Source organism: Hypanus sabinus, chromosome 5 (genome assembly GCF_030144855.1).
Source record: "Hypanus sabinus isolate sHypSab1 chromosome 5, sHypSab1.hap1, whole genome shotgun sequence".
Classification (NCBI taxonomy): Eukaryota; Metazoa; Chordata; class Chondrichthyes; order Myliobatiformes; family Dasyatidae; genus Hypanus; species Hypanus sabinus.
Genome location: NC_082710.1, coordinates 170,721,373 through 170,731,839, shown reverse-complemented (window position 1 = coordinate 170,731,839; position 10,467 = coordinate 170,721,373). Strand labels below are relative to the sequence as shown.

The window sequence follows — 10,467 nt, the reverse complement described above, 5'->3', positions numbered from 1 at the left end:
TGCTGGTCATCAAATGTCCCATTTGAGGTCTTTCCCATGGGTTGCCTTGTGTGCCATGGCACCGGTGGTCTGTGTCAGGCACCTCGGGTATGAGAATAGCTCATGTTGGAGGCTTGGCAGCTTTGCTTTTGTCTCCAGGGGCTCGTCACATTTAGGTTGTGACTAGTGCTAAAGAACCATTGGGAAAGTTTGCTCCAGACTTAGAAGGCCCCTGCACATTAGGTTTCTGTTTGTTGAATATTTAGTTTTGTAATTTGTTCAACTTAGGGACTTAGATGTTTGGTCGAATCTTTTACTGTTTGTAAATAAATGATTAATATGCTTATTTGTAGTTAGTGTCTGACTCACCAAACCCATGAACCTGCTTCCACGCTACACCCCCCCCCCCATCTGCCTATCACCCCCCTCACCTGCCAGCACTTCTCCATCTTTATACATTTGGCTGTGTCCCCTCTAGTTTCCAGTGCAGAGACTCTGACTCTCCATTTCCCTCCACAGATAACGCCGGACACACGGAGTTCCTCCAGCATTGAGTGTGCTGCTCCGGATTCCAGAATCGGCAGCCTCTTGTGTCTCTGTGGTGGTGATAAATAGTGTGATTCCCCTCCAGGTTTATTACACCAGCAATCCCACACTTGACTAGAGAGTTTGGTTTGATCTGTTAATTCGGGGAGAGTAACCGAGGTGGAAGCTGAAGCAAGCACAGAGGCACAAACTCGAGCCATTGACAGATTTCTTTCGAAGATATGGAGCAGTTGTGAACAATCTGATGCCATCAGGGGTTCAAAATTCAATCAGAGGAACAGAACTGGAATCCTCGTCATATTCCTGACCCGACTGCTGAGAGCACGGTTGAGGATCTGCTTCTTCCCCAATCTTCTTCACGATCTATTGGTTCACAGTCCCATCTTCCTAATGAAAACACAGGGGAGAAAAATTAATTCTATTAAATGGTGCGGCCTGACCGCAGGGAGGAAAGAACCAACTCCTCTGTAGTGGAAAGGTACAGGAGGAGGATATTCGGCCTATCTAACCTATAATGGCTCTTGCAAAAGACAATCCAGCTTATCCCACTGCTCTACTCTCAGCCCATTGACCTTCAGAAGTTCTTCCAGCTCCCTTCTGCTCACTGTGACTGATTCTAATCCCAGGTTCCAATCATTCACTGAGTGAGAAAAGCTACCCCTCTTGTCTCGCGAGGTCAGAGAGAAGGTTCTTTGGCCCATCGAGTTCGTACCAGCGATCAAACTGATTCTACCCTCACCCATTTTACCCTCTTTGCAAGCCTGTCAGCTCCTCCTCCAGCAGACTCTGCCACTCATCTACGCAATTGGATAACTGATAATGGCTGATTATCCACATCGCTGGGGTCTGGGAGGCACAAATCATTGTCCTTATCAATAATGTGAGCAGTTTCTGAATCGCTTGTGTCAAGTGGCCTCTGTTGTTCACTCTCCCAGTAGAGAGCAGTTTTAGTTCACAAGGTTGTGCGAACACTCGTGCTCTGGAATTTCTCGTTATTCTAGACTCAAGGGAACACAGGCATCATCTGCTCAATCTCCTCTCTCACACCTCCAGTTCAGGGACTTATCAGAAATAATGCAGCCACAGGGACAGGAAATGAAATATATTCTGACGGATTTTAACCCAATCACCACTTCATATGATTTCTGAAGCTAAGGGCCAAACACAGCTCAATTTAACATTTCTCAGCTACATTTTCGAATCTCTCTCTGGAACCTCTGCACTTTCCCTGGCCTCAGCAAATGCTTGCTTTCTTACCTGGTTTGTGTCTCCTTCAGCCTGAAGGCTACGTTTTGCTGTAAAATAGAGAAAGAAGCAAATGAGGCACCTAAAGCATCAGTAAACTTTACTGACAGATGTCAGGGTGGGACACTTGCTCAATCATTTAAGATGATTGAGGATGATCTGCTAACTAGATGCCATTTTCTGGCACCAACCCTATATCCTTTTACCCCCACTGCCCATTTATCCCAGTCCCCATTTACTCCATTCCTGTTTAACCCTCAGTCCCCATTTTACCCCATTGTAGTAATCCCCAGTCCCCACTTATCCCATCCTGTTTAATCCTCTGTCCCCATTTAGTTCCGATCCCATTTAATCCCCAGTCCCCATTTAGCCCCGTTCCCATTTAATCCCCAGTCCTCATTTAGACCTGTTCCCATTTAATCCCCAGACCCCATTTAGCCCTGTTCCCATTTAATCTCCACTCCCCATTTAGACCCGTTCCCATTTAATCCCCAGTCCCCATTTAGACCCATTCCCATTTAATCCCCAGTCCTCATTTAGTCCCATTCCTGTTTAATCTCCTCAATTCCTATTTAGCCCAATTCCGATCACCATTTTAACACCTCTGCCTATTTTAACCAGTTCCCGTAAAACCTCTATTTTCATTTTACTCCTCCATCCCCACTCTAATGACTGTATCCATTTTAACCACTCCATCCCTATTTTAACCCACTGATATATTTACCCCTATCCCCATTTTATTTCAGTCCCCATTTTAAATCTGTTGCCATTTTAACCCCACTGACTAGTTTACCCCATTCCTATTTAACCCCACTATTTCACCACAGTCCTCATTTTAATCCCACTATTTTGCCCCAGTTCCCCTGAACCCCCATTCACATTTTACCTCTGAAACTCCACTTTATTGACTATATCCATTTAACCCCTCAGTCCCCACTTTAACCCCACTGACTACTTTACCCCAGTTCCCATTTAACCCCACTAACTATTTTATCCCAGTCCCCATTTTAACCCAGCTGACTATTTTACCCCAGGCCCCATTTTAACCCCACTATTTTACCCCAGTTCCCCTGTACCCCCGTCCCCTTTGCCCCAGCCTCTCACCATGCTTTGCTTCTCTTGATGCTCACCTGTCACGTTCAGCTCGTCGTAGCCGTAGTCCTTCCTGCCAAAGGAAGTGGGGGAAGATGGGGTTAATGAGATCAGGACTCTGTGCTGCTGGCATTTTACCTTCCTGTGGTGACTGGCGTCAGATTTTTACTTGACGAAACTCAGCATCTTTGCTCTGAGAAGGCCAAGCTATACAATGCCAGTGCTCTTGCCTGCCCTGCTGTTTAATGCCCCGGGGAGACTCTGACACGCCGTGACACGACTTCCTCCTGTTGAAAACCCTCACTATTCGGAGATGGATGTGGTGGCTGTAAGGATTCACCTCGTAGTGGGAGCGTTGGGGCAGCCCCACAGTATCTCCCTACTCCCACCATTACATGCTGCACCCGGCGCACAGTGACACTGGCTGCACTGGAGCCAGACCTCAGGTATATTTTGTTACAGGCACCCACGCAGTGCTGTCGCCCCAGTACTTTACTTTATTGTCACCAAACAATTGATACTAGAGCATACAATCATCACAGTGATATTTGATTCTGCGCTTTGCACTCCCTGGAGTACAAGTCAAAGTAAATATAATAAAAATGTAATTTATAAATCATAATTAGAAAATAGAAAAGGGAAAGTAAGGTAGTGCAAGTCAGGTCTGGATAATTGGAAGGTATGGCCCAGATCCGGGTCAGGATCTGTTCAGCAGTCTTATCACAGTTGGAAAGATGCTGTTCCCAAATCTGGCCGTACGAATCTTCAAGCTCCTGAACCAGAGGGAAGAGGGACAAAAAGTATGCTGGCTGGGTGGATCGTGTCATTGATTATCCTGGCAGCACTGTTCCGACAGCGTGTGGTGTAAAGTGAGTCCAAGGATGGAAGATTGGTTTGTGGGATGTGCTGGGCTGGTCTATGTTCACGATCTTCTGCAGCTTCTTCCGGTCTTGGACAGGACAACTTCCATACCAGGTTGTGATGCACCCTGGAAGAATGCTTTCTACGGTGCACCTATAAAAATTAGTGAGGGTTTTAGGGGACAGGCAAAATTGCTTCAGCTTTCTCAGGAAGTAAAGGCGCTGGTGGGCCTTCTTGGCAGTGGACTCTGCTTGGTTAGACCAAGTCAGGTCATTTATGATATTCACCCTGAGGAACTTAAAAGCTTTTGACCTGTTCCACCTGCACACCACCGATGTAGATGGGGTTGTGTGGTCCACTACTCCTTCTGAAGTCAACAACCAATTCCTTCATCTTTGCTGATGTTGAGGGATAGGTTATTGTCTTCGCACCATGCCGCCAGATTCTTAATTTCCTCTCTGTACTCACTATTGTGTTTCTGCCCTAATGTTCTGCAGGAAAATGAGCAAAACTACTCAACTCATTCAAGAGGCGAGTGAAGTCATGAAAAATATGTATAATTTATGCTTTGCTTGAGAATACTGTTAGTACAATAAACACAAGAGATTCTGCAGATGCTGAAAATCCAACACAACACAAACAGATGCCACCCACCTTCCCTCTCACCTGGTCTCACCTATCACCTGCCAGCTTGTATTCCTTACCCCCACCACCTTTACCTTCTCATTCTTCCTTCTCTCTTTCTCCCCCCACCCCACCCGACTTCCTTTTCAGACACGATGTTGGGTCTCAGCCTGAAACAGTGAGTGTTTATTCCCCTCCATAGATGCTGCCTGACCAGCTGAGTTCCTCCAGCATTTTGTGTGTTACTCTGTTTACGCGATGCTGCTGCAAGTTTCACTGCATCCATGCACATGACAATAAACTCCAGGGTGACTTTCACTCACAGAATTCAACCACGTCAAAGTGACCATTTGGTGTTCTTTTTGGTTATATATTAATGCATCTTTTATCATTATTTTAATCATTTAATTATTTCATTAATATTATAATTGAATAATTATTATAAACATCAAATATTAGAGGAAATACACTTAAGGTGAGAAAGAGAAAGTTCAGAGGAGATTGTGGAGTAAGTGTTTTTTTTAAACACACAGAGTGGTAGAGGCTTGGAATGGTGCAAGTTGATATAGAAGTACATTTGAGAGGCTGTTAGATCACAAAGACACACACACACACACACACACACACAGACACACACACACACAGACACACACACACACACACACACACAGACACACACACACACACTTACTTAAAGGAGCTTAAGATTTCTGTGTCTCCTGCCCTTTCACAAAGGGAGTTCTGGACTCCTGTGAAAATGTTGTTCCCAATCTTCTCTCCAATCCTTCCACCTATGATTTGAAGATTATCTTTACCTGACACATGCACATCGAACCCTGTACAGTGAAATGAGTTGTCTGCGTCCACAAACAACACAGTTCGCGTATTATACTGGGCTGAAGGGCATGTTTCTGTGCTGTGATTCCCCATAGCTCAGTGACCCTGTATCCAGCCACAATTATGCTGACATAAGTAAGAAACTCACTCCAGATCGCCATCTTCCACTGATGTCTTGGCAGGAGCTTGGTTTTTGGAGTAACTTGGATATATCACTGCGTAATGGATGCTCTGTACAGCGGGTACCTTGTGGAGAAAAGGATTAGATTAGAATGATCTGAGTACAATCGGCATGGTAAACGGCAATACAGTGAAGGATTGGATTAGATTAGAACGGGTTCACATCTGCCCTGATAGAACATATAACATAGAACAGTACAGCACAGTATAGGCCCTTCGGCCCACACTTGTGTGACCCTCAAACGCTGCCTCCCATATAACACCCCACCTTAAATTCCTCCATATATCTTAAACTTCACTAGTGTATCTGCCTCCACCACTGACACAGGCAGTGCATTCCACGCACCAACCACTCTCTAAGTGAAAAACCTTCCTCTAATATCCCCCTTGAACTTCCCTCCCCTTACCTTAAAGCCATGTCCTCTTGTACTGAGCAGTGGTGCCCTGGGGAAGAGGTGCTGGCTGTTCACTCTGTCTATTCCTCTCAATATCTATCATGTCTCCTCTCATCCTCCTTTTCTCCAAAGAGTAAAGCCCTTGCTCCCGTAATCTCTGATTATAATCCATACTCTCTAAACCAGGCAGCATCCTGGTAAATCTCTTCTGTACCCTTTCCAATGCTTCCACATCCTTCCTATACTGAAGCGACCAGAACTGGACACAGTACTCCAAATGTGACCTAACTAGAGTTTTGTAGAGCTGCATCATTACATCGCGTCTCTTAAACTCTGTCCCTCGACTTATGAAAGCTAACACCCCATAAGCTTTCTTAACTACCCTATCTACCTGTGAGGCAACTTTCAGGGATCTGTGGACATGTACCCCCAGAAACATTTGCTCCTCCACACTACCAAGTATCCTGCATTTACTTTGTACTCTGCCTTGGAGTTTGTCCTTCCAAAGTGTACCACCTCACACTTCTCCGGGTTGAACTCCATCTGCCTCTTCTCAGCCCACTTCTGCATCCTATCAATGTCCTATCAATTGCAATCTTTGACAATCCTCTACACTATCTGCTACACCACCAACCTTTGTGTCATCTGCAAACTTGCCAACCCACCCTTCTACCCCCACATCCAGGTAGTTAATAAAAATCACAAAAAGTAGAGGTCCCAGAACAGATCCTTGTGGGACACCACTAGTCACAACCCTCCAATCCGAATGTACTCCCTCCACAACAGCCCTCTGCCTTCTACAGGCAAGACAATTCTGAATCCACCTGGCCAAACTGATGCTCCCCGAAGAGTCAGATCCAAGAGATGCAACAACCAATCATGTCCCACATGATTGCAGCCGAAATATCTGGAAAAATCGTGCTAAGCTTGCTGATCAAATATCCCATCTTCCCATAGCTGTCTGCCATCCATCTCTGCCTCCAAATTGCACCCCTCAGTGTCATCTGCCTAGCATTATCTGCCTGTTATCCAGCAGCCATTACCAGTTACCCCTGTCACACCTCATCTCTTTTACAGGCCATCTCCACTTCCGATCTGTGGCGCAGTGTTTAGAGTTCGGACCGGAAATGTCCCCAACACCCCACCACCACCACAGAAGCTGCCTGACCCAATGAGTCTTCCAGCAGAATGTTTGACACTCCAGATTCCAGCATTTGCCTTCTCTTGTGTCTCCAGTTAGTTATTTACAGATGGTTCACCCACATCATGTCACAGAAGGAAGTTCAGCCCACCAGATCAATGTCAGCCTGCAGTATTCTCTCTCCAACATTCCTAGACCCAGATTCCACGGCCCACCTTGGCAACTTACAGTGACCTATCGAGGTATCAAGCTGCTCAGTTTTGGGATGTGGGATGAAATGTACAGCACGTGAGGCTGATTAACAAGATAAGAACTGATGGTATAACAGGAGAGATACTAACATGGATTGAAGATTGGCTGATTGGCAAGAGGGCTGGAAGGTTGGAATAAAGGGGGCCAATTCTAGTTGGCCATTTAAACTGCCGAGTCCCATCGACCATCACCTGGACCAAAGCCATCCATGCCACCGCTCTCCACGTACCTATCCAAACTTCTCTTAAGCATTGGAACTGAGCTCTCATGCACCACTTGCGCTGGCAGCTCGTTCCGCACGCACACGACCCTCTGAGGGAAGAAGTCATATTGACACTGGGTTCAGGAGCTTTGTGACAACGGCTCTCAGTTCCAGCCGGAAATTTTCCAGAACATTCTCCCAATCCACAATAAATTACATCAATCTCTACTATTGGTACAGGGCGTTGGGTCTCACACACAAAACGCTGGAGGAACTCAGCAGGCCAGGCAGCATCTAGGAAAAGAGTGCAGTCGATGATTTGAGCCGAGATCCTTCAGCAGGACTGGAGAAAGAAAGCTGAGGAGTAGATTGAAGAGGTGGGGGGAGAGGAGAGAGAAACACCAGGTGATGGGTGAAACTTGAATGGGCAGGGGATGAAGTAAAGAGCTGGGAGGTAAATTGTTGAAAGAGACAGAAAGTCATGAAAGAAAGAAAAGGGGGAGGAAAACCAGAGGGAGGCAATGGGCAGGTACAAAGATAAGGTGAGAGAGGGAAATGGGAATTGGGAATGGTGAAGGAGAGGTGTGTGGGGGGCATTACCGGAAGTTGAAGAAAATGATGCTGATGCCATCAGGTTGGAGGCAACCCAAACGGAATATAAAGTGTTGTTCCTCCAGCCTTTTGGGTGTGTTGCTCAGATTTCCAGCATCTGCAGATTCTCTCTTGTCTGAGGGTGTTGGGTCTGGTCATTTAGAATTGAGGTTCTTTGAAAGGCAAGAATGAGGCATAAAAGTTGGTAACTACAATTGTTTTGTTAAGATTTATAAGAAAAATGAATGCACAGAGAAAAGACAAAGAAAAAGAAATGGTGTTGCTTCAGATTCAGACGAGAGACAGCAATGTACCCATAAAATAGACAGACTCAAGTGGCACGGTACCTGCTGCAGAAAAACTTAGAAGCTTCTAGAAAAATACAGAATCAGCTGTACTGAAATTACTAGAAAACGTACTGAACAATTTTACCTATATAGGTAATTATATAAAGATGCAAACATGTATAGGAAAGTAAACCTACGAGGAAAGCACTAGACTAATATCCAACAAGGAGCAGCCCAGTGGGAACATGGGGAGAACAGGTTGCAGAGGATCAAGTGGAAGAATTGGGGCGGACAGACATGAACAGGCTGAATGGAATCCTATTTGTCAAGGATATGAACTACATAACAGTATATATATCTGTACTTACCTCTCCATCAGGGATCAACGAGTTGTTTGGTCTGCAGTGGGTGCTCACATCTGTGACAGCAAATACAAGAATATCAGTGAAACTTTATCACAGATGAAAGCAACAGGCAGGAACATGGAGAGCGTGGGCAAGGAGGAGTGAACGGTGCCACAGGACATGATCCCTGTTCCTAATTCCTTTTGTTCCCGCTTGTGGGTTTTTCCAGTGCAGAGATGGGTTTCTGCATTGTGAATAAATGGCGGATTTCATTGGCTGGAAGTGCCCGCTTGTATGAGGACAATTCTGAACCCTGGTCTGCTTATTAGATTGGTAAGTTGTTTATTACTGCACTGAAGCACAGACATCACACAGACCACTTCATCACGTCAGTGCATCGAGATAGTACAAGGGAAAAGCACCGAATGTAGTGTTGTATTTACAGAGCAAGTGCGGTGTAAGGACATGAGGAGGTGGATTGTGAGACATGAGGAGGTGGATTGTGAGACATGAGGAGGTGGATTGTGAGACATGAGGAGGTGGATTGTGAGACATGAGGAGGTGGATTGTGAGACATGAGGAGGTGGATTGTGAGACATGAGGAGGTGGATTGTGAGACATGAGGAGGTGGATTGTGAGACATGAGGAGGTGGATTGTGAGACATGAGGAGGTGGATTGTGAGACATGAGGAGGTGGATTGTGAGACATGAGGAGGTGGATTGTGAGACATGAGGAGGTGGACTGTGAGGTCAAGACTCCATCTGATCGTACAAGTGAACGGTTCAATACTCTGATAACAGCGGGGTAGAAGCTGTCCTGAATCCTGGTGGTACGGTCTTTGAGATGTTTGTACCTTCTGCCCAATGGGATGGGCAACAAGTGCCAGTGACCGGGGTGGACGGGGGTCTTTGCCAGGTCAGCGAGAAATGCAGAGTGTGTGGAGGTGAGGCCGGTTCCCATGATGTGCTGAGCTGTGCATTTCATTGTGGTCTTGGGCAGAGCAGTTGCCTACCAAGCCGTGATACTTCCTGGGGAAGTAGAGGTGTTGGTGAACTTTCCTGGCCGTGGCATCAATGTGGACGGACCAGGACAGGCTGTTGGTGATGCTGACAGCTAGGACTGATGGGGCAGCTGGCCTGCTGAGGTGAGAGTGGGGTGTCAGGGAGTTCAGAGGTTGCAGCCGTTTTTGCATCAGCCACACTCAAGGGGAGTTACTTACCCATGCCATTGTCCATTGAGATACTGAGTGTCTTCAGGCTGTGAGGAGAAAGAGGGGGAAGGAGTTCACTCATTGATAAGGTGCAAGGGGAAGGGTGGTCCTGCTCATGTGCTGCTTCATAAACCTGTGTTGCTGTGAGCAGTACTGGGGCAGGAGATGCCCCAGAGAGGAGTAGACAAATTTCCAAAGGACAATGGGGTAATGTATCAGGGAAAAGAGAGGGGCCTGGAGTCAGATATGTACACAGCCCCAATGTAATCTGTATGCAGCAGCCTTGGGTGTTTCACAGCCTGACTAACCAAGAGACTATCAAACTCCGCTTTAAATATACCCAATGAGTTGGCCTCTGCAGCTGCCCGTGGCAATGAATTCAGCAGATTCATCACCCTCTGGCTCAAGAAATTTCTAATCAACTCTGTTCTAAATATACGTCCCTCTATCCTGAGGCTGTGCTCTCTGGTCCCAGATCCACCACTGTGGGAACAATCCTCTCTGGCTAGGCCTTTCAATATTCAAAGAGCTATAGGGATGTACAGCACAGACAGTGACCCTTCGGCCATCTAGTCCATGCCCAAAACCATTTAAACTGCCGACTCCCATCAACCTGCACTGGGACTATAGTCCTCCAGATTCCTACTATTCATGTCCAAACTTCTCTTAAACCTTGAAAT

General features: G+C 46.3%; 1 protein-coding gene across 1 annotated transcript in view; it reads right to left on the bottom strand.

The window, feature by feature from the left end:
- Positions 1-578: 578 nt before the first annotated feature.
- LOC132393824 (uncharacterized) overlaps positions 579-10,467 on the bottom strand; it is a 51,964-nt gene continuing 42,075 nt past the window's right edge. Inside the window, exons 11-16 of the mRNA XM_059969214.1 lie at positions 9,797-9,834; positions 8,601-8,650; positions 5,333-5,430; positions 2,901-2,935; positions 1,783-1,820; positions 579-912 (exon numbers count right to left, since the gene is read on the bottom strand). Coding sequence (XP_059825197.1) covers positions 889-912; positions 1,783-1,820; positions 2,901-2,935; positions 5,333-5,430; positions 8,601-8,650; positions 9,797-9,834 — 283 coding nt within the window. The 3' untranslated portion in view covers positions 579-888. The remainder of the gene's footprint in view (positions 913-1,782; positions 1,821-2,900; positions 2,936-5,332; positions 5,431-8,600; positions 8,651-9,796; positions 9,835-10,467) is intronic.